Here is a 25,147-nt window from a genome sequence, read left to right as displayed (position 1 = left end):
CCTGTAATCCAATGAAGTTTCCTGGGACAGAGCCTAGGACCAGAATTGTACTTAATAACACCATTACTACAAATCCCTCCCATCTTTCCACTAACCACATTAAATCAATAGAAGTTTAGGAGGTAGAAAGTTAACAGATTCTTACCTGAGTCTAAGAGAATATAGAGAAGGGGCACTAAAATGACAGCAGGAAGTACAATTAAGCCAAGCCCGGTTTGATTTGATGTTGCAAATCCATCTGTAGGAAATCAGTTAAAATACAAAAACAGCTGCCATGAAGCATAAGCATATATCAACATTATTGCAAGCTTTCTGGTCACCCAAACTAGATCTTATACAAAAGCATTATCCTTCATCCTATCCTAATACAATGTAAGCTACTGTATAGAAAAATAAATAACCCATTGAAACCTGTATAGTCCAGTCAATTAGATACAGTATCCCAGGAATTCCCAACCTATTTTAGCCTAAGGGCACCACTGACAAAATGGCTACCATAGGAGATGGCGCCAAGCACAAAATGGCTGCTGCAGGAGGCAGAGCCAACCACACAAAGGAGGCCCAAGTGCTGGAGAGAAGAGGGGCAATTTTACAACTACTCAATGAAAGAGGAGTGAGAGAATAAAACCAACACTGTGGTGGTAGTTGCTGCTAAAACCTTATTTTAATTTGCACAGCCAATCAGATCTCCAATGGCCAATCAGAAGCCATGCTGGGGAAGACCCTCAACTGATCGCAACCACTTTCTAAAAACGTTTTGCAGGTGCTAGGAATGATATCCATGGGCATCACACTAGGGACCCCTGCTTTATCCACTGTATTCTTACGATTCACACTATTAACTGCTACTTCTGAGTAGGGAAACAAAATTAATACTAGAAGGACTCAGGAGACGCAAAGGAATTGAGGAGTGGATCCATCACAAGAACATTACTTCAGAGTCCAAAACTATAAAATAAGAAGCTAATTATAAAGCCAACCTATTTAAATGCAGCTTAGGGTGGAAATCACCACAAAATAAAAAACATTTTTTCTGTTAAATATTTATGCAAGAATAGAACTCTAGAGAAAGCTAAGATTACCAGAAGGAAAATAGAAGATACGAAGATTTCTGAGATAATTATTAGGGGCCCCCTAATCATCTAAGTTTGTGTCACGAATGCTTTTTTCTGTACAACTTAAATTTAATACTGGATTTCTATTCCAGATGCCCTCATCCTATTGCATACTGCAGGCCACCGGGACAGGTACTGTGCTATTTTTTTCCACTGGGTTTATGTCTTTTGTCACTTTAAAGAGAAACTTTACAAGCAAAGAAATAAAGCAAGAGTGAACATTTGCCAAGACAGAACACAAAACCAATTGCTTCTCGTACATAACATTAAATGATGTCAATGATTTGAATACTGTGTTGCTAGTGATAAGTATCTGTGACAGTTTGGTGCCAGTTTGGTGTAATGGTTAAGAGTGCAGGACTCTAATCTGGAGAGCCAGGTTTGATTCCCCACTCCTCCACTTGAAGCCAGCTGGGTGATCTTGGGCTAGCTCTCTGGAGCTCTCTCAGCCCCACCCACCTCACAGGGTGTTTTGCTGTGGGGATAATAATGGCATACTTTGTAAACCACTCTGAGTGGGCATTAAGTTGTCCTGAAGGGCGGTATATAAATAGGTTGTTGTTGTTATTATTGACTAAAGATAAAAAACATTATACTTAATGTAATAATTCCATCAGCACACCATGTCTAAAGGTGGCTTTCCCTGGCCTCTGCTTGGTAGAGAACAGCCCACAGCATGAAGGGAAAATGAAACTAAAACTACTACACAGGCTTTTTGGCCTAAAAGGATCAGGGGAAAAATACTAAACAGTTCAATAAGGGAAAACAGTTCAAAATGGGAACATCACCAAATTCACAACTTGCCACGATATAACACCCCTCTTCCTTTAAGATTCAATCTAGAATGTTAATCTATCTGGTTTTCTTCATAATCTCCTGGACCTCCTGGGGCCAGTCATCTCAGAGTTAGTCTGTGGCAGTTCTTGACCTCTATCACTTTGGAGGGGCTGAGCCTCAGTCACTCCTGATGTTTGAGGCTCTTCTGGAACTGCTGGTGATTGTTGATAATCCCCTGTGGTGGAATTGTCCCCTTCCCCTGTTACATCTGAGACCTCCCCACCACCCCTCAGTGTTGGCCCATCCTGCATTGCTACTGCCATCCCCTGGTGTTCCTGATGCTGTGATGACATCCTGTGGATCTGATCCAGGTGTCTTTTAATTATCTGTCCTGAAGACAACTCTACCTGAAAAGATACTGGCCCTGTTTGCCCCCTTATCACTCCTGACTCCCATCATCTCCCACTCCCAAAAGCCAATACCCAGACATGGTCCCCCAGCTGAAAAGCACAGGGAAGAGGTTGAGGGGGCCGTCCATGATGCATAGCCGCTTGGCCCTCACGCACTTTAGTACCTACTGTTGGCCGCAAAAAATCTAAATGTGAGCGGAGGGACTAACCAAACATAAGCTCTGCAGGGGAGACCCCAGTTGTGGTGTGGGGAGTTACTCGGTACCGCAAGAGGAATCTGGCTAGCTGAGTTTCTAAAGGTAGCTGCCCCATGCGTTGTAATCCCAATTTCACTGACTGCACTGCCCGTTCTGCCAACCCATTAGAAGAAGGATGATAGGGGGCAGCGCGGATATGCCAAATGCCATTGCGTTCCATAAACTCCCTGAATGTGGCCCCTGTGAAAGTTGAGGCATTGTCAGTGACCAAGATTTCCGGCAAGCCAAAAGTGACAAATATTTGTCTCAGCTGTCCCACTGTGGCCTCAGCCGTGATGGAAGATATTACTCGTACCTCCAACCATTTCGTATGGGCATCCACCACTACCATCAGCATTTTGCCCCTAATTGGGCCTGCAAAGTCAACATGTAGTCTAGCCCTGGGTTGAGTTGGCCATTCCCAAGGGTGGATCAGTGCAGCTGGGGGCGCCGGACAACTGTCCAGACACTGAGCATAGGATCGCAGAAAATGCTCAATGTCCCAATCCAGGCTGGGCCACCAAACCAACCCACGGGCCACTCCTTTCATCCTGGAAATACCAGGGTGTGTGTCATGAAGTTGGTTCAAAACTTGTCCTCTAAGTTTATGGGGAACTACCACTCTGCTCCCCCACATGAGGCATCCAGCATGAAATCCTAGTTCCAATTGTCTTTGAAAAAATGGCTGCAAGAACTCCTCCTGGACGTGGGTAGGCCACCCATGCTGCACCCAATCCACAGTAAGTGCCAACTGCACATCTCTACGGGTTTCATGGCTGACACGCTCTGCCATCACAGGCATGCCACTGAGCAAATCACAATAAGGATCAGATCTCCTGGGTCTGGTACCAGTGCTGGGAAATCAGGTAAGGGAAGCCTACTGCATGCATCAGAATTAGAATGTTGTCCACCCTGCCGAAATTGAATCTCATACTGGTAGCCTGATATGGTTAGAACCCACTGCTGCATCCTGCTGGAGGCCATGGCAGGGATTTGTTTGTGTTCACCCAAAAGTGTGAGTAATGGTTAATGCTCTGTATGGATGGTGAACGCCTGGCCATACAAATAGTGGTGGAACTTTTTGACTCCAAAAATCACTCCTAAAGCCTCTTTGTCAAGCTGAGAATAATTTTTTTCTGCTGGAGACATGGTGCGGGATGCAAATACAATCGGTCTCTCTGTGCCATCTGGGTATACATGGGACAAAACTGCCCCCCCCCCATACTGGGAGGCATCAAAAGCAAACACAACGGGTAATCTAGGGTCAAAATGTGTTAGAACTCTGGAGGATTGTAACAAAGTCTTTGACATTTGAAATGCTATATCTTGAGCCCTTGCCCGCTTCCATGGAACATTCTTCTTTAACAACTCATGCAACGGGGCCAATACTGTGGACAAGTTGGGCAAAAATCTATGATAATAGTTTAAAAGGCCCAAAAATGCTTTCAGCTCTGAAACAGATGTTGGTTTGGGGGCCTCTGGAATGGCCTGTACTTTATCATTGACTGGGTGGAGGCCTTCTGCATCAATAATATGTCCCAAGTACTGTACAGAGGAGACCATAAAAGACCATTTACTTCTATATAGTTTAAGTCCCACATTTCTGAGCCTTTGCAACACTATGTGCAGCATATCTAAATAGGCTTCCTGATCTACCCCAGAGATCAGTATATCATCCAAATAAACCAAAACATTGGGAATCCCCTGTAACACTCCCTCCATGGCCCTTTGAAAAATCCCAGGAGCAGAGGAAACGCCGAAAGGGAGGCGAGTGTACCTAAATAGCCCTCGATGAGTGTTGATCGTTAGCAGTTCTTTGGATTCATCATCGAGAAGTAGCTGCTGATAAGCATGACTGAGATCAAACTTGGAAAACACAGTCCCCCCAGCCAAGGATGCAAATAAATCTTCAATGCGAGGTAGTGGATAGGGATCCAGCCTAGCAACTTTGTTGACAGTGACTTTATAATCCCCACAAATTCTCACAGATCCATCTGCCTTAACCACTGGCACAATTGGGGTGGCCCAGTGAGAAAACTGGACAGGTTCCAGGATACCTTCCTTCTGTAGACGTTGGAGTTCTATGTCCACCTTACTACGCAAAGCACATGGCACAGAGCAGGGCCTGAAAAAATGAGGCTGTGCATTTGGATCCAAATGATTCTTTGCTGTCATCCCAGTCAGGGTTCCCAGCTCTGGAGTAAAAATGTCTTTAGCCTGCTCCAACTCATCCTCCAGTGAAAGTGACCGAAGCAAAAAAATATTCTGCCAATCCAGTTCCAGTTCCTGAAGCCAATTCTGTCCCATCAAAGTTGGGCCTCTACCTTGCACCACCCACAAAAACAAATCCTTATGCTGTCCCTTGTACATCACTGGCAGAAGTACCTTGCCAGCCAGTGGAATAGCCTCTCCTGCATATGTTTGGAGCCTCACTACCGCTGGTTGTAAAGGTGGTGGAGTGGCTGGCACCCATAAGCTAGCAAAGGCATCCTGCCCAATTATGGAGAATGCTGCCCCAATGTCCACTTCCATGTCCAGAGTATGACCTGCAATGGTTATTTGGACCCGTATTGGTGGTGAGCGACCAGCCCCCAAGGTATACACAGCATAAATTCCATCACTGTCTTCCTCACTTTCCTCTTGGCATAGTTCCACAAGGTTGGCAGTCCTCTGTTGAAAACTCTGTTGAAAACTCGTCGCCTTGGTAGGCTATGGGGCCGCAGCTGAGTGGTGCAGCAATGTGCCTAATGCCCTCTGCAATGGCAGTGCCAGCAAATTGTGTCCCGAAACTTACAATGGTCAGGGTTATGTAGGGCACCACAACGGAAACAGCGCTCTGTAGTGTTTCGAGTAGAAACTTCCTGGTGCTGGCCCCTAGCTGGGAAGTGAAGCCGTGATTTTGGCAAAAGTTTGGAGCTGTGTGCAGCCACTTGATGCAGGCTGGCTGTATCCGCCTTTCCATCCTTCTGTAACTCCTGGGCTCGGTGGGCTGCCATTTCCATGGCCAAAGCAATGTCCACTGCTGCCTTAAAACCAAGGTCTTTTTTCTCTAAGAGGCGTAGTTGTATGGTCTGATCACGTACTCCTGCCACAAGACAATCACGTTGCATGCGGTCAAGGGCATCTCCAAACTCACAGAATTCTGCCAGAAGACGCAGTTCTGCCACAAAGTCAGCTATTGTTTCACCAGGATTCTGTTGGTGACTATGGAACCGAAGGGACTGTACCACTGGTGAAGGCTGTGGGCTTACATGCTGCTGTACCAAACTGCATAATTCTTTTAAAGTTTTCTCACATGGCTTTTGAGGGGCCAGCAACTGCCCACAAACAGTCAAAAAGATAGATCACTGCTGGACTGCATCTTCAATCTTGTTTGCCAGAAAATAGTGTTCTAGCCTCTCCACATACTCAGACCAGTCACTGACTCCATCAAACTCCAGCATCACACCATACATCGCCATGGTCACTGTAGTTTTATCCGCGTTGCCAGTGTAATAATTCCATCAGCACACCATGTCTAAAGGTTTGAAAGTTTTAACAAAAGCAGGACCTTCCCTGGCCTCTGCTTGGTAGAGAACAAACAACCCACAACATGAAGGGAAAATGAAACTAAAACTACTACAGAGGCTTTTCAGCCTAAAGGGATCAGGGGGAAAATACTAAACAGTTCAATAAGGGAAAACAGTTCAATAAGGGAACATCACCAAATTCACAACCTGCCACGATATAACACTTAAATTTGCTTCTCACAGTGCAATCCTAAACAGAGTTACATCCTTCTAAGACCACTGAAGTCAATAGGTTTGAGATTGTACAGTCAGTGATCCTTCATAACACTCTCCACACTTACCTGTATTAACTGCCTGATATTTTTAGACTGAAAAAAGTTTTTTTTAAAGAAATTTCTCCTCATTAGACCTGTCAGATGCTTGACCAAATCAGCCTTGCAATCCAGGAGAACAGCAAAACCAGGAGGTTCTCTGAATCCCTGGTGGACTCTTCCTTACATGGCTATTAAAACTGTTGTTCAGCATTGGGTGGGGGGAGACAAGAAATACAGGCTTAATGTGATGTTTTATCTTGCACAAGAGCAACTCCTTCTTAATTGCTGATTTTTATTCCACCTTTCCCTCTAGAGTTATCTTTAATTCCACTAATATGTTCAAGGTAACTAACAAAAAATCAAGTTGCATCAATGCAGATTAGTCTTTCTGTACCTCCTGCAACTGTGGGCAACTGATGATGTAAAATGGAGGGCTGTTCTTGGGGCCTCTATGCCCCAAGGTTGGTGTTCTCTTTGCTAGCAGTATGAATGGCAAATACAGCTGTTCCCTTGCAATTCCCCATCTGAGCATAAGGCACAACTACATTAAGTTATGTTCAGTGGCAAAAAAAAAAAGACTGTCAAAGAATCATAGTGCATTTTTTTTAAAAAAAACTGTAGATCAAAGTAAAAACAATTTAAATGCACTGTACAAAACTTGGTGTTCTTTAAGGCTGCTAAGTTGGAGAACTGAGCAGAAGAACTGCATAATCTTAAATGGGGCTTGAAAAATCACCTTTCATTGTAGTTATTTAGTAAATTTATATGCCACCTCTCCAGAAAACTACTGGCAAAACAATAAAATGACAAAACCAACAGCATAAACGTAATCAATAATAAACAAACCATGAAAAACAAACCAGGATATAAACAGCATAAAAAACAGCATAAACATGATAGTTCACAGGCTAAAATCCAACCACAAAAACAGCCAAAATCGATGTATCCCCAGTTAGTAACAATACATGTTTTGGACTAGTGTTGAAAGGAGTGTGAGGTAGGTGCCAGGGAAGCCTCCGAGAGAAGGGAGTTCCAAAAGCAAAAGTGCCACCAATAAGAAACCATCACCTACCTTACCTCTGAAGGTGTTGTTTGGAAAGATGATCTTAGGTAGGACAGTACAGAAGGAGGCAGTACTTCTAGTACCCTGGCCCAAAGCCATTTAGGGCCTCAAAAGCAAGAACTAGCCTTCTGAATTTCTCCTAGAAACTTCCTGGCAGCCACTGCAAATGTTTCTGCATCTGAGATGACAGGGTTTCTGTATCTTGCCCCTGACAATCATCTGACCTCCACATCTTGGACCAACTGAAGTTTCTTGACAGCTTTCAAACACAACCCTACATCCAGCACATTACAATAATCTAACTAGGATGTGATCAGAGCATGGATCACTGCGGCCGTGGCACGGAGATCTGAGGTTTCAACCATTGCCCAGGATCTAGGCTTATTTCCAAGCTTATGTATCTGTTCCTTTAGAGGGAGTGCAACTGCCTCCACAACATCCTGACCATTCAGTCTTCAAGTGGCTTTGACCAACAACATTATCCAAGAATGAAATGTTGGTAGTAGTTATATAGGAAATTAGGGTCCATGGATGCCTTCTTCATGAATAGGATCACAATGACCTCTTTCAAAACAGTAAAAACTACAACCACGCAAAGAGAAGAGTTTATTGCTACCCAAGGGCAATGACTGAGCCTTTCTACAAAGGGTCTACAGTTGCCCAAGTGGAGGTCTGCCAAATTCTGCACACAAATCTAGGTCAGGTTTAAATGATACTTCTTGCCTTAGTTTTGTAGAGTTAAGATTTGTAATATTCCTTTTATGATAAGGGTTTATCATCTTTCATACTTTCATATACATATTCTTAGAATGAATTAATAGTGCTTGCAACCCCCGCCCCTTTTCTCTCTTTCACTGTTCCATCTTTGCTGAAAGTTGCTTCAGAACAGCATAACTGGCCGAAAATGTTCCTCTTTTCTCAGTTGCCTAGGGAACTTAGATAAGGCCACACATTCTTTAGGCTATTGTCTCATGAGAAGGAAGAAATAGATACAAGAAGAGCACATTCACTCCCTATATCTATAACTTTTGATTCTAAAGTTTGGAAGTCAGCAAGAAGTGAGAAATTCAGAGTCGGCAATAGGTAGCGACCAAATAAGGGGAATGAAAAGGTTACATTGATCGCGAGACTAGTTAGAGAACTGAGAAGCTGCCAATTGAAAGAACTGTAGAGATCAGATGTATGTAATGACCAATTGCAAATTAATCTGCAGGTAGTTCCTTTTGTACTGAAAAAAAATGTCTTTAAAACTGCTTGTAAGCTTTATGTTCTTTGGTCTTCATGGCTCCTTTGAAAGCTGGGTACCCATATTGCAATATTCAATACAATCATTGAAAGAAGCACTTGCCTGTCTCCTTTTTGCTCTGAAGAATCTGGGTAAGGGCAGAAGGGCACTTTCGTGTAACAGTTTTACTACTGGAGAAACTGGAAACAGACATCAGTCTTGCAAAGTTCATTCCCCATGTGTCCTCTTATGTTAAAGGTAGCACCTTCTCATTTCCCACATTTACTGAATACAAGAACTTTACTTTCTGACCATACAATATTGAACCTTCTTCCTTTATTATAAAATAATACATAAACTACAAACTATGGGCTAAAATGCTATTTCAGGAACCATCATGTCTAGCTGTATTAGTTATTTTGACACTTACCTTGAATTAAAAGAATACAGCCAATCACAGCAGCAACTGTGACTATTAGTCCTGCAATAATTAAGCTGATCTTCTTAAGGAATGAGATATCGTATTTTGTTGCTTAAACAAAAATGAGAGAAATTAAAAACAATAAAAATCAGAAACTTAAAAATAAATATACAGATTTTAAATTATGCCTTCGGGAAGAAAAGCTTCAAGAAATGTTGAACATTTCTAACTCCAAGTTGTTGTGACATCCAAATTCAGGCACCTTAACAAACTTGGGACTTTGTCTACTCTTTGTTTAGAATCCCAGTTATAGGGAAATAAAGGGTTTGTTAAGGCAAATTTTAAATGTGGATATCACAACAAACTGAACACACTTTCTAAACCCTGAGGGTCAAGCTGAACAAGATTTATTTATTATTTATTTATGTCATTATATTCTGCCTTTCTCACTGAGACTCAAGGTGGAGTACGTAGTGTGGGATTAGTACAATCAGTGGCAAGGACAAGGGCAGGCATTTCCATAGAGTGTCAAGAACATTTCCATAAACAATGTCATAGGGTAAATGAATACAGTGTCAAGATCATTTCCATAAACAATGTCACAGGGTAAATGAATACACGTTTACAAAGACATAGTATTAGCAAGGATCCAATATGGGGCTGAAGAATTGCGGAAACAGAACATAATCAATTCTAGGACTCACATTAAACAACATGAAGCACAGGTAGTATATAGGAGTACATATTTAAAGCAGCAGATAATATGTAAGGCAACATAATGGTGAAATCTATGGTTCCTAACTCATTAGCGAAACATCTGGGACTCCTTTCCTATAATACCACACTCATAGCTGAGAAAAAGGCCTTTTGAGTAACTCAGTTTTGCATTGTTTGCAGAAAACCAGGAGGGTGGGGGCTCTCCTCACCTCCTCAGGCAGGCCGTTCCATAGGGTAGGGGCTACCACAGAGAAAGCCCGTGTACGGGCTGGCACCTGCAAGAGACCCTGTTCAGATGAGTGAAGCTGCCATGGTGGGACATAGGGAGGGAGGTGGTCCCATAGGTATGCTAGACCAAGGCCATGAAGAGTATGTAATAACCAATACCTTGAACTGTGCATGGTAACTGACAGGTAGCCAATGGAATGACGGTAAGATGGGAGTGATGTTCAAGTTCCTGCTCGCTCCTGATAATAGTTGAGCCGCAGCATTTTGCACTAATTGGAGCCTCCTAGTTAACTTAGATTAATTTAATTTAATTTAATTTATTATATTTATATGTATAATGCATTGCAGTAGTGAAGTTTTAATGTTCCCATTAGCATGGATCCAGGTGGCCAGGTCGGCTGTGTCGAGATAAGAAGCCATTTTCCAGGCTACAGTGAGATTGTGGTAAGCATTTTTTGCAGCTGTCTTGATTGTCTAGTAGTAGCGCTGGATCCAATATAACCCCTAGCCTCTTAACTGAGTCTGCAAGGGTCAAATGAACTCCATTGAAAGTGGGGGGAGGCCAGGCACGAGTTTATTCCAGTGGCCAGTGGTGCAATTTTATCTGGAAAGTTTTCAACTGCAGCTTCTTGTATGAGGGAGGGTGGATGAGGATATAAAAGATCACAGATTTGAGGCCCCTTCACCTCAAAAACAAATTATGCTTTGTTTGTTTTGTCTGATAGAGCCTAAACTTCTGACATGCTGGCTCAAGACCTGTTCGGGCTCACTACATTCCAGCAATCTTTTGTGTTACGATCTGCTATGCAATACTGGCTTTTACCAGCAAAAAAATTCTAAGGATTCCTTTTTATGCACTTTTATGTTAGACACTTATTTCAGGCATTTTTATTATTCTATTTCAAATTGTAAGTACTCTACATAGAGTTCAATTCACCTTCCATCAGATTCATGTACAAAAAGGATCTCAGACCCTAAATTCTTCGTTCCACTTCAACTGAACAAGTTTGTCCTTTAAAAATTCAGTTAAATTAACATCACTACAGAAGTGGCTCATTTCAAAGACTGATAGTTCACAGGTCTACATAGCAGTTTGGGAGTCTTCCAAAGAGAGGAAGTTAGAAAAAATTTAAGCTCACTATCACCAGCTGTGTTCTGTTCTGCCCTAGGCACTGCTAACTAACTGTCAGGTACATTTCTGTTCTAAAATTTTCATTGTGGCAGAAGCATGAAGTAGAAAAGGCACTGTGTGATTTTTTTTTGCATGAAAGAGAATGAAATCTTGTATGTACAATTCTAAAGAGCAACATTTAAAAGCTTGAACAGGCCACAGGAATTTCTTCTTACTATAGTAATGTTTTCTATTATACCAATGCAGTTACTTCTTATTTACCTCTGCAGCACAACAATAACCTGGAAATGCTCAGGAAGAGGCTTTGTAATCATACTGAATATTTATAGAATCAGCATGCCATGAAATAACACTGAGGGTCAAGCTGTAGTTTTCAAAGACAGACCTGCGTGGGATCGCTGGAGGATGGGAGGGAATCCCTCATAGCCCTCTGCATAGCTGCCACCACCTCTACTCAGTAGGTTCCCTCTCTTTCCCCACACTCCAGATGCTTGTCCACCTCCCTCCTAGAGGGTGTAAAGATAGGAGGAAGGCAGCGACAGCAGCTCAGGACGGCCCACTGCCCCAGGCATGCAGCCACCACTGCACTGCCAGTGGGAAGGAGGGAGGGAGCCAGGCAGGCAGCTGAAGTGCAGGGTTGGGGGGGAGAGCTGGCCAAGCATTGGTAGTGGTCCCTCCTGTGCTCCATCAAGCCTGTGTGGCTCTGTCTTAACACTACAGTTCCCAGGTACAATTGCATCACTGGCCACTGGAATGAACCCGTGCCTGGCATCTCATTTAGGTTGACCCTCAGAGGCACTATGTTAGCATCTCCAAGAAACATTACATCATACAAATATAAGTATTCTGTAGAACAATAGGATTGTTTTTAGATGAATAATATATACTGTGTATAAAGTGATGTCTAAAGAGATTAGTTGACTTTGAAGATCCATGTTTTGCATTATAAATTCTTTCAAAGTTTACACTGACTAGTACGAAGGAACTGGTCCAGGAGTGAAACTTATAAATAACGTTTGGAGTTTTCAAGTGCTTATACTAGACAACCAGGGAAAATGAATTTTTTAAGAATAAATCTTGTCTATTAAACTTTGTAACTCAGCTCATTTTACAAATACAAATACACTCAGCTCATTTACAAATACAAATAAATAAGAACCCAGAATTGTTGCTACTGAACTTGGGAATGGAGGCAGTTCCAATGCAGTATAGAACATTGTTATTTTACATTACTGTAGCGGCAAGACTTTTGTATGCGCAGAAATGGAAGACACAAGAAATACCAACTGCAGAAGACTGAATTTACAAATTGCTGTACATGGCGGAAATGGACAAAATGACAAGGAAACTTAAAGATCTTGACCTAGGACAATATATTGTTGATTGGGGGAAATTGAAACAATTTTTGGAAAAAAAAATTGGTAAAAGGAGAACTGTGGCAGTTTGAAAATTTTTAAAGAACAATGTTGTAATGGGAAGAGAGAAGGGATCTTACCAGTTAGGGGGAATGTAATTATAATCTAAGCTAATATAACATTTAAGTGAATTTTACATTGAATATATGGGATAACGAGAATGGTTAAACAGATATATCAATGAGGTATATAATATATAATATAAAATAATGGGTTAGTGGATCAGACTTTATATTATAATATATTATGTGGTTGGGTTATATTGTGTTGTGTGCTGTGCTACATTGGTGGCATAGCATACAATATATGTTTTATAATATATACTATATTGATAGTATGTTTGATGGAATATATGTCTAAAAGAAAAGAAATAGAATATGCTTAAAGTAAGAGACATTGAGATCCCTGCTATATACTATACTATAGTGTTATGCTATATTGATATGATATATACTATATTGATAGTATGTTTGATAGAGTTTATGTAAAAGAATAAGATAGTGCTTAGAGTAAGAGATATTATGATTTATAGGTGGTAGGAAAATATAAATGAAATAGATTTAAATAATAAGAAGGGTTAAGGGTTGGAAAGCTGTTGGAAGTCAATAGGGAGGGGGGAGGGAAAGGGTGGGGGATAGAGTAAGGGGAAAAATGGGATTATATGCGTTAAATTTGGAAAATTCTTTTCTCTTGTTTTTCACTCACCAATAAAAATTTTATTAAAAAAAAACACTCAGCTCATTCATATGCTGATGAATATCACAAAATGGAGACAAATGACTCAGTACTAAATAAGATTCTTATTACCACCATCTACCAAGTTCTCACATGTGCTCCCCACATCCGGATTGGCTCTGAAACTTCAGCCCCCACTCTTTCAGCTATTTTACTGGTAGATGCTTGGAAATGATACCAAAAGATGGTAGCCATTTCAGCCGCTGCAATATGTTCTCTCTCCATCTTCTAGAATTCACACATTATTCCTGGCAGAAGCTTTGAACTTGTTCCTACCAAAGAATCTCAAATAATGAAACTATATGTTGCATTTCTGTCATGTGCTTATTAAAGACAAAGAGCTTATTTTGGAATGAGTTTATATGAGAGAAACAAGGGAAGGGAGAAATGGGCCCTGAGAGATAGAAACCTGTTGTGAGGGGTATACGTTTCAGGAAAAGGAATTCCTTCTGTGAGAAATGGGGGAGCGGGAGTCAATGAAATGTAGTGGTATAGGGGAAAGGAGTGGGGAGAAGATGATTGGAACTTTAATTTAAATGGAAAATGGAAAAAAAGAATGGATCACTGCTTTTCTTTAATATTTTTCAATTCAAATTGCATCTATAGTGACATGACTATACAATCATTGTAATGTTATCATTAGTTTAACTAATTTATGTCTGGCCTTTCCATTGCACAAGAAGCACTCAAGATAGCTAACAATAGCACATCATAAAACCATTACTGTGAAAAACCTTAGGCACATAAGAACTGCATTTTAATAGTGCAATCCTAAGAAGAGTTACTCCAGTCTAAGAAGAGTTACTCCATTGAAATCAATGGGCTTAGACTGGCGGAACTCTTCTTAGGATTGCTTTGTAAATCTCCTCTAAACTAAACATCTTCACCTTATGCCAGAAATCCTGTAAAGATAAGGCCGATCACACTTCTTGAAAGAGTGAGTACCATAACTTGGGAGTGCCAGCTAGAAAAGCTCTTCCACATGTCACAGCTGTTCACACCCAAATCTCTGTTCCCCTTAACTGAGCATAACTGAACAAACCGATCCTTTAAAATTCTCTAAAATAAAAAAGAATGGGAGATGTGTTGCCTCTGACTCATCTACTGGGACCACAAAAATGTTTTGCTGCTGGCAATTATATTTTGATCAGGAACAAAAGACGATGCAGAATTTCTGGTGCTCTAGAAGAGATAATATATTTCTATAAAAAGGAAGAAATGCTTTTATTCAATAAGTAAAGAATATCGCTATTAAAGTTATTTGTATTACTAAGTTCTTCAATTTGTAGTTTCACACAAGTTCAAGATCCCATCTACTGAAGATATCACAGAGGGTATTAATTATCATTCTTAGAAGTCATAAGAAATGGCAACAGGGTTACAATGTCACTTTTTATTCGGTGTTATTTTTCCAAGAATGGGAAATGTTAGCTATCTGTAACTCTATTATTTCTAAACATTAATTTTCTTTACCCAATAGCAGACATAATGAATTATTTTAAGCAATACTTTCCTTTTTCCATTACACCTTTGCTTCATGCATGCAAAGAATTTTATTTTAACAACATTTTAACTTTTGAAAAGGAACTTAGTACTTACCAACAACACCTAACTGGGCCCAATAAAAAATAGTAGCCAGTACCATGGTGATAATTATGAGAACATTATCCACTGGTTTAAACCAGGGTCCTAAAATTAAAACAAATGTAACAATTACAAAATGTTACATCACTGCAGAAATACAACACATAACATTAGAGGAGTTTGTAAAATGGTGGCTTCGTTAATGACTACAAACTTTAAGCTCAAAAATCATCATGTACCTCCTTCAGTATATTCATTGTCTGAACTCCTAGGCAAACTTGGGTGATCAGAACTGAAAGTAAGTAGCTCACAGCCCAAATTCGGGTTGTTCTGTAGTCCCATTACAGAATGACACAGGGTTTGCTCCATTCGTAGATGTCTTTCTATACCCAGTATCTTATATTACAAATAACTGTCTCTTATTCTCAGGGGGACAGGACAAATTCAACATTACAAGATTGCTTCCTACTTTCATTTTGTCATTGAATAAGTCTTTTACATAGAACATAAAAAGAACAGACTATAATCAAGGGCTTTATATTCCAACCACCATTATTCTCCATGTACAGTTACTAAACATGTGCACATGCATAAATATATAAATATATATTTTAAACTGCTTTAAAGTGAATATAAGTGCCAAATTGCTATACTATTATCAAAAAAAGTAAAAACCAACAAGCTCTTGATGTTTAGAATCACAAGTAAAGGTTGCACTACATTTACCATATTTGGAAGATACACTTTTTTCTTAAATTCTTTTAACCCTACGTCTTAAATTACAAATTATTGAATTGGAACCTACTATAAAGTTAATTAATTCATTGTTAATAGTGTATTGATATATTGACCACAATGATAAACTGAATAAGCTTCACTTTAATGGCTTATTACCAATCCCAAATAGTTAAAGAATCTATATTACCACAATTGTGATTTAAGTGCATCACAATCTCACATTAATATTAGAACTTCTCAGTGAATACAAAAGCTCTCTAAGTAAAGATAAAAATCAATGTAGGGGAGTAGGGTCTATAATACATACTTTAGAACAAATCCTGATAAATTCAATTATTGACATTTATGTCAAGAACAATGTACAGAAGTCTAATGAAAATAGAGAAAACTCAACATGAGAGTTCTTCTAAGAGCTCTACTCACTCCTCTGGTGTTCCCTGTGGTCACTACTATATTATTACAAGTGGAGGACCCACATGTCTCATGGGGAGAATCTCATCCTTCTCCCCCCACCCTTTTGCTCACTCTCTGGGCCACCCAATCACTGGCCAGCCCACCTGCATGGCTCATTCAGTGTGTTGCCATTTTAAATCAGTTCTTTTGTACAAACAACAGGAATGGCTGGAGCTGCAAAACTCAACAGACTATCACCTGGCCCCAAAGGATCAGTCTAGATTATGAGTCACTGAACTACAGACATCTAGGAAAACCTTTGTATATAAATGCCTCAGAGCTCATGGCTTGATACCTTATAGCTAGAATTTATTACAAAAATGTTAGAATTCTGAGATACTACCACTTGTTTAATCATTCTCAAAATGGAATCCGTTAATATGGTTTTAGAGGTGGCCTATATATCACACTGCTATTTTCTTTCTTACCAGGAGGTGGGGTCATGTTTCCTTTGTGAACATAAGTAGCTTTTACAAAGACATTAAAGAGCTGTATTTGGTTTCAGATCCAGAGAAGGCAGTTCTGAGAACAAGTATTTACTTTCAGGAATTGATATTCATTTTGCTTTTAAAATAGAGCAGTATTATAGGAATTTAAGTATAGTCTAGTTCTATAGTTATCTAAATTGTCCAAATACAACTTCCCAGCTATTTAAATAGTTTCCTTCTTATAATTCCTGCATTTCCAACAACCTCCAAAGTCTCAATTACTATTGATGGTTTCTTGCAACCCTATTTTCCATCCTCGTTAACTAATAGCTCATCCTATAGCTCCTGCAATCCTATCTCCTCCCTTGCAATATTAACAAGCTGCACTATATCTATTTCATTGTCAACAATTTCCATTTCATGTTAAGTTTCTAAAAAGCAACATAATATTCTTCATCAATTTAAGTGCCCTTCTTTACCACCAGTTCACTATAAAACTACAAATCTTGAACTTGCAAAAATGATGGTTTGCTGATGAGAAGCTTCAGAACAGAGATGGGCACAAACCGAAATACAAACCAAAGTTTGTGACAAACTGGGCTGCTTCGTGGTTTGAAAACTGGCAGTTCATCAGAGCCTATTTCTGACGAACCACCGCGAACTTTAGGCTGGTTCATTTGGTTCGTTTTTTGGTTTGTCACTGCAGACAGCCTGGTGCTGATCAATCAGTTTCCTAGGCAACAGGGGATGGACTTCCTGTAGACCTTCTGCTGAGCCGGAAGTGATGTTTTTGCTGACCTGGATGTGATGTTTTCATGAACCAAATGAACCGGTTCATGAACCAGGGCAGGTTCATGAAAGTTTGTGGTTCGTGAAATGTGACGAACCACAAACCGCACAGTTTGGTTTTTTTCCAGTTCATGCCATTTCTATTTCAGAAGCGGTCCATCTTGACTATCTATACACCCACACCTCTCTCTGATTACCATAATCATCCGGGCACTCTGGTCCTGCTCCTCAGCTTGCAACCTGTGTAGGCCTGGCCTATTTTACAAGTATCTTTCAGGATAGTGGACATCAGGAAGCTGTTCAACAACTGGCCCAATTTTTAGCCCACCCCTCAACCAAATAGGTTCCTAGCTTACAACAGGTCTAAAATATAGTGTAAAATATAGTGCTGCTGCTGCCAAGGGAGCTGCTTCCATCAAGGGCTGTGCTTTCCATCTGCCCGGCCCCGCCCCTTCTTGCTCCAGCCTACAAAGGTTGTTGTAGCCTGTACTGCTGCTGCTGCTGCCGCCAAGGGAGCTGCTTCCATCAAGGGCTGGGCTTTCCATCTGCCCGGCCCCGCCCCTTCTTGCTCCAGCCTACAAAGGTTGTTGTAGCCTGTACTGCTGCTGCTGCTGCTGCCAAGGGAGCTGCTTCCATCAAGGGCTGGGCTTTCCATCTGCCCGGCCCCGCCCCTTGTTGCTCCAGCCTACAAAGGTTGTTGTAGCCTGCACTGCTGCTGCTGCTGCTGCCAAGGGAGCTGCTTCCATCAAGGGCTGGGCTTTCCATCTGCCCGGCCCCGCCCCTTCTTGCTCCAGCCTACAAAGGTTGTTGTAGCCTGTACTGCTGCTGCTGCTGCTGCCAAGGGAGCTGCTTCCATCAAGGGCTGGGCTTTCCATCTGCCCGGCCCCGCCCCTTGTTGCTCCAGCCTACAAAGGTTGTTGTAGCCTGCACTGCTGCTGCCGCTGCTGCCAAGGGAGCTGCTTCCATCAAGGGCTGGGCTTTCCATCTGCCCAGCCCCGCCCCTTGTTGCTCCAGCCTACAAAGGTTGTTGTAGCCTGCACTGCTGCTGCCGCTGCTGCCAAGGGAGCTGCTTCCATCAAGGGCTGGGCTTTCCATCTGCCCGGCCCCGCCCCTTCTTGCTCCAGCCTACAAAGGTTGTTGTAGCCTGCACTGCTGCTGCCGCTGCTGCCAAGGGAGCTGCTTCCATCAAGGGCTGGGCTTTCCATCTGCCCGGCCCCGCCCCTTGTTGCTCCAGCCTACAAAGGTTGTTGTAGCCTGCACTGCTGCTGCTGCTGCTGCCAAGGGAGCTGCTTCCATCAAGGGCTGGGCTTTCCATCTGCCCAGCCCCGCCACCCTTGTAGCTCCAGCCTACAAAGGTTGTTGTAGCCTGCACTGCTGCTGCTGCTGCTGCCAAGGGAGCTGCTTCCATCAAGGGCTGGGCTTTCCATCTGCCCGGCCCCGCCCCTTCTTGCTCCAGCCTACAAAGGTTGTTGTAGCCTGCACTGCTGCTGCTGCTGCTGCCAAGGGAGCTGCTTCCATCAAGGGCTGGGCTTTCCATCTGCCCGGCCCCGCCCCTTGTTGCTCCAGCCTACAAAGGTTGTTGCAGCCTGCACTGCTGCTACTGCTGCTGCCAAGGGAGCTGCTTCCATCAAGGGCTGGGCTTTCCATCTGCCCGGCCCCGCCCCTTGTTGCTCCAGCCTACAAAGGTTGTTGTAGCCTGCACTGCTGCTGCTGCTGCTGCCGCCAAGGGAGCTGCTTCCATCAAGGGCTGGGCTTTCCATCTGCCCGGCCCCGCCCCTTGCTGCTCCAGCCTACAAAGGTTGTTGTAGCCTGCACTGCTGCTGCCGCTGCTGCCAAGGGAGCTGCTTCCATCAAGGGCTGGGCTTTCCATCTGCCCGGCCCCGCCCCTTGTTGCTCCAGCCTACAAAGGTTGTTGTAGCCTGCACTGCTGCTGCTGCTGCTGCCAAGGGAGCTGCTTCCATCAAGGGCTGGGCTTTCCATCTGCCCAGCCCCGCCACCCTTGTTGCTCCAGCCTACAAAGGTTGTTGTAGCCTGCACTGCTGCTGCTGCTGCTGCCAAGGGAGCTGCTTCCATCAAGGGCTGGGCTTTCCATCTGCCCGGCCCCGCCCCTTCTTGCTCCAGCCTACAAAGGTTGTTGTAGCCTGCACTGCTGCTGCCGCTGCTGCCAAGGGAGCTGCTTCCATCAAGGGCTGGGCTTTCCATCTGCCCGGCCCCGCCCCTTGTTGCTCCAGCCTATAAGACTGCTGCTAGGGGACTGCTCGCCTTGTTACTGTTTATTGTTTTTATACTACGTGTGTTAGTTACTGTAGTCTATGTTGTTAATTTGGTAGGGTATTGGGGTTTTGTGTATGTTTGATAGCTTAGTCTGTGATAGTTGGTGGGCTGTTGATTTTGTGAGGGTGGTGGGTTAGCACTATGTTCATTGGTGAGGAGGCCGGCTTAGGGTCGGGGATCCCAGTGATCCGGGGACGCGGGAGGTATGGTGGTGGGAGCAGATTATGGAAGGGAAGGGCATTGAGACATGGTAGGGCTCGGTGCCCTTCCAATCTGCGTCCCATCCCAAGACATACCTGTTGTGGGGCTAGGATATTAAACCACTCTCCGACACTGGCGCTGTGCAATGCCAGGTCCATAAATAATAAGACCAAAACGCTGCAAGATTATCTTGCAGCATTGAATGTGGACCTGGCTTGCGTGACCGAGACATGGGTGAGGGAGGGCGAGACGGTCGCTTTGAAAGAACTAGCCCCCCCAGGTTATACGGTCCTCCACCAGTCCCGGACAAGTGGTCGGGGGGGAGGCGTGGCTTTGCTCATTCGGGAGTCTTTCTCCTTCAGACCACTCCCCACCCCAAAAATTACTGGCATTGATTGTGTGGGCCTAGTGTTGGACGCCGAGGAGAGGTTGGCAATATGCGTGGTGTACCGACCGCCTACTGCACCTGCATCTTCCCTGTCTGGTCTCTTGGAGGCGGTGGCCAGCTGGGCCTTGGAATTCCCGAAACTTTTGGTTCTCGGGGATTTCAACGTCCATGCTGACGACGATGCCTCCATGCAGGCCATTGACCTGGTGTCCTCCATGGCGGCCCTAGGACTCTCCCAGTTTGTTTCGGCTCCCACGCATCTAGCAGGTCACACGCTGGATTTGATTTTTGGGGCAGGGATGATGGTGGTCCTGGATGCCTATGATGCAGTGCCATGGTCAGATCACTTTGTTCTGAAGGCTCGTCTGAGCATGCCGCTCCTTTCCCGGGTGGGCGGTGAGCGGATTTACGCTCGCCCGCGGAGGCTTATGGATCCAATTGGTTTCCAGGCGGCTCTGCGGGATCCGATGCCCCCTGGCAGTACGTTAGATGAGCTGGTGGATGATTGGCATGGCCGTCTTTCCAAAGCCATCGACGCTATTGCCCCCTGCCGTCCTCTCCGAGCCCGCAAACGGGTAGCTCCTTGGTTTACCGAGGAGCTTCGCCAGATGAAGCGGTCTCTGAGACGACTAGAGCGAGTGTGGAGGCGGGGGGCGCGACGAAGAGGCAAGAACATCTTATAGGACGTTTATGAAAGCCTATGAGGTGGCAGTGAAAGCAGCAAAGAGGGATTTCTTTGCTGCTTCCATTGCATCCGCTAGCTCACGCCCGGCTCAATTATTTCAAACAGTTCGGTCCTTGGTCTCCCTCTCTCAGGGAGACCACCAAATTCTTAATTCAACTATTGGCTGCGAGGCTTTTGCGAGCTATTTTGCGGGTAAAATCTTGTCCCTTCGCCGTGGCCTGCCACCCACTGTTGATACAGTAAGGGAACTGGAGACCCCTTGGCCGTCTTCTGGGTCCGTATTAGACCATTTCAGGCTGCTCTCTCAGGACGATGTTGACAGGATCCTGCAGGGGATGAGGCCAACCACCTGTCCTCTGGACCCCTGCTCATCCTGGCTGGTGAAGGCCAGCTCGGAGGGGCTACGGGACCATCTGGAGGCCATTGTTAACATCTCCCTGAGCTCTGGGGTTTTTCCAGGAGTGTTAAAGGAGGCGGTAGTGCGGCCCCTCCTGAAAAAACCATCTTTGGACCCTACCGACCCGTCCAGTTACCGCCCAGTGTCGAACCTCCCGTTCCTGGGCAAGGTGATTGAGCGGGTGGTGGCGGTACAACTGCAGGAATTCCTGAATGATGCTCTAGTCCTGGACCCATTCCAGTCTGGCTTCCGTCCTGGCCATGGGACGGAGACAGCCTTGGTTGCCCTCACAGACGACCTTCGCAGGCATCTGGATCGAGGCGGGTCAGCGCTGCTTGTGTTACTTGATCTCACAGCAGCGTCTGACACGGTTGACTATGATTTGTTGGCCAGCCGCCTTGCCGACGTGGGGATTAGGGGGACAGTCTTACAGTGGCTGGTCTCCTTTCTCCAAGGTCGGGGACAGAGGGTGGCGCTCGGGGGAGATCTATCGGCCCGTCACCCTTTGGTGTGCGGGGTTCCCCAAGGGGCGATACTCTCCCCAATGTTATTTAACATCTATATGCGCCCCCTCGCCCAGTTGGTGCGGAGGTTTGGGCTGGGTTGTCATCAATACGCGGATGACACCCAACTTTTTCTGTTGATGGACGGCCGGCCAGACACGGCCCCAGACAATCTGGCCAGAGCTTTGGAGGCTGTGACGGCATGGTTGAAACAGAGCAGGCTGAAATTGAACCCAGTGAAGACGGAGGTCCTGCAGCTGGGACGGGGGCTGCCAGATGTTGGGATCCAGCTCCCTGCCCTGGATGGCAGTGGTAAAGAGTCTGGGTGTGTTCCTGGATGCCTCCCTATCGATGGAGGCCCAGGTCACGGCGGTTGCCAAGTCTGCATTTTTCCATCTTCGTCAGATCAGGCAACTTGCCCCCTACCTGACGCCCCAGGACCTGGCTACAGTGATCCATGCAACGGTCACCTCCAGGCTAGATTACTGTAACTCACTCTACGCTGGGCTACCCCTGGGCCTGATCCGGAAACTACAACTGGTCCAGAATGCGGCGGCACGGGTCCTGACTGGTATACCTTACCAGTCACACATCACACCTGTCCTGCGCCAGCTGCACTGGCTTCCAGTTGAATTCCGAATCAGGTTCAAAGTGTTGGTTCTTACCTTTAAAGCCCTGAGTGGGTTGGGACCGGCATATCTTCGGGACCGCCTCTCCCTGTACGTTCCCCGGAGATCGCTCCGATCAGCGAATAAATATTTACTTGTGGTCCCCGGCCCTAAGGAAGCCCGCCTCGCTTCAACCAGGGCCAGGGCTTTTTCAGTCCTGGCCCCAGCCTGGTGGAACGCTCTGTCAATGGAAACCCGGGCCCAGCGGGACATATTATCGTTCCGCCGGGCCTGTAAGACAGAGCTGTTCCGCCAGGCATTCGGTGGTTGAAGGGGGCGGTGCCATGTCGGCCTCCCACCTTTGGGGTGGGGAAGGTTCTCCCCACCACTGCACCTTGTTCATTTGTTTTATTATTTGTATATTGATTTTAGTTTTTGTTTTTATCAATTTTAACTGTTCACCGCCCAGAGCCCCTGGGATGGGCGGTATATAAATTGAATAAATAAATAAATAAAATAAATAAAATAAATATATCTAAATGATATATGGTTATTGTATTCTAAACAATCTGTAATGGGTGCCTTAATCTTCCTTTAGTATAATTTGTATTCCTGTTCCATTTTTGTTTTGTACCCTTTTTATTGTTTAGAAAATAAAAAATATATATTAAAAATAAAATATAGTGCAGCAATAAAATATTCATAAAATCATAATAAAAATCCAGCAAAATAGATCTCCTAAAACTTCTTACAGTGCAATTCTTTGCAAAGTTGCTGCAGTCTAAGCCCAATGATTTCAATAGGTTTTGACTGGAATAACTTTCCACAAATACCAACAGTTAATCTCTGCAATTCAGTAGTTAATGAAATGTTTTGAGTGAAATGGGTAAACAGTCCTCCAAAGTAGACCAGACTAGGTATTCAATAATTTTCAATACTAAGGCCTTGAACACGAGTGTATTCTACAGTATCCTAAAGTCATCACACTAATCTTCACAGCGCAAACATTCTGAGAAAAGTACACTTTGCTATCCACAAATGCACACAATAGCCCAAAAAAGCATTAGCAAGGATGGGCACACTAAATAATAAAAGTTATTTCAATCTACAAAAGCTAGCATTTCTTATATGAGCCTAAAGATTATACATATTATATTAAAAACAGCCTATGTATTTCACAAATACCAACCAACTGTTGTTTTTCCTTCCCAGAAATGCTCTCAAGCAGTATTTTAGTTGTCATTGCAAACAGACATCAATGTGGCTAGTACTGTTCTTGATAAGAAGTTCAGTTACATTACAATATCTACCTAAAGTTCCTCTGAAGACAGTTTCAGGTGGGTAGACATATTGGTCTGTAGTAGAAGAGCAAGATTCCATTCCAGTAGCACCTTGAAGACCAACAAGATTTTCAAGGTATAATCTTTCAAGAGTCAAGATCTCGAAGGGAGCTTGACTCTTGAAAGCTTATGCTTGTTGTTCTGTAAGGTGCTTCTGGACTCACATCTTACCCGCAGTTCCTGTTCAACATATAAGACTGTGAGATAATCCAAAGCAATCCATGTGTCAAGCTGTTCCCAACACTTGTTGGTCAGTTCACAGTACTGGCTAGTAAGCAGCAGCATCCACAGGCGGTAGTAATTCTTCTCAAGATAATTCACTAATGAGTACAAGGATACTTCCCATAGCAATATTTGTACTAATAGCCAGAAGTGTTCCCTGTACTGGAGCATCTCCTCCATAGTACTTTGGCAAATGCCACAATAATGATTCTTCAAGTGGTTTTGAAGGAACAGAACCTATTCAATATTTTGGGAAGCTACTTCTTCTTCGCACACACTCACATTTAAAATTATAGATGAATAAATTTGCTTATGTATTGAATTCAAATGACTGTATGCCCCCTTTGCAACAGACAGAGGGCTGCCTGGCCCCTGGTATAACTAATCCCATGCAAAAGCCTGGGCTGATTTGAACATTGCAGCAACATCCAATCAGCTTTGTTTGAAAAAGCATACCTATCATAATTAAGTTCAGTCTCTGGGACAGAGCAGACAGAATAAAGTTGAGGTCTGACTCTTATAATGAAGAGCCTCAAGGGTGTAGTAGACAGAGTTATAATTATAGCCTATCATGGTATACAGAAAAGGGTAAGCTGTCTGTGATGGTTCCTGGCTTAAAGCATGCCTAGTTTATGCCATTATAAATAAACCAGACATGATGGAACACTACCACACCAGATGCACTGAACTCGGCAGGGTGCCTTGTATGAGGCCAATTTACCATCTTCAGCAATAAGACTCCACTACCTAATATTTGCTCCAACACAGTTCAGTAATCAAAATAGGATAAACATATTATTTTAGCCCAAGGCACTTTGAACAGGGGCTGCTATCCATCATCCACATGTCAGCCAAAAGATGCAAACCAAATCACCTAAATAAAACAGAAGTCTAGCAGCACTTCACAGATTAAAATTTATTCCAGAATAAATTTCTGTGAGTCTGACCTCACTTTCTCAGATGCATATAGTTCATAAGCATCATAAAACACTACTTATAACCCAGTTTACAAAGGGAAGGGGAAAGAAGTGGAGGTGCACAAGAGAAACACCGGCTGTAAATCACTCAAGGTATAAATCATCATGAAAGGTACTGCAACGTATGTGGTTGCTATCCCTAATGAATAATGAGAGAGGTCAAGGGTCCCGAGTCCCTAATGGGTGCACTCAAAGAAAGAAAAATACAATTAAAACAATTAATAAATTCATTCAGCCCCTTGGGAGAATGGTATTTGAAAGAT

The 25,147-nt window shown here is 43.6% G+C and overlaps 1 protein-coding gene across 3 annotated transcripts in view; it reads right to left on the bottom strand.

Annotated features, from left to right (window-relative positions):
• The window catches only part of CD47 (CD47 molecule), a 61,014-nt gene that overhangs the window by 23,710 nt on the left and 12,157 nt on the right, over nucleotides 1–25,147 (bottom strand). For all 3 annotated transcript variants that reach the window (XM_054974842.1, XM_054974843.1, XM_054974844.1), the window contains exons 3-5: nucleotides 14,897–14,986; nucleotides 9,080–9,181; nucleotides 146–238 (exon numbers count right to left, since the gene is read on the bottom strand). In XM_054974842.1, the coding sequence (XP_054830817.1) occupies nucleotides 146–238; nucleotides 9,080–9,181; nucleotides 14,897–14,986 (285 nt within the window). The remainder of the gene's footprint in view (nucleotides 1–145; nucleotides 239–9,079; nucleotides 9,182–14,896; nucleotides 14,987–25,147) is intronic.

This window comes from Eublepharis macularius, chromosome 3 (genome assembly GCF_028583425.1).
Source record: "Eublepharis macularius isolate TG4126 chromosome 3, MPM_Emac_v1.0, whole genome shotgun sequence".
In the NCBI taxonomy this organism is placed as follows: domain Eukaryota; kingdom Metazoa; phylum Chordata; class Lepidosauria; order Squamata; family Eublepharidae; genus Eublepharis; species Eublepharis macularius.
The sequence above is the reverse complement of the archived record's forward strand: the minus strand, read 5'-3'. Positions and strand labels throughout refer to the sequence as shown.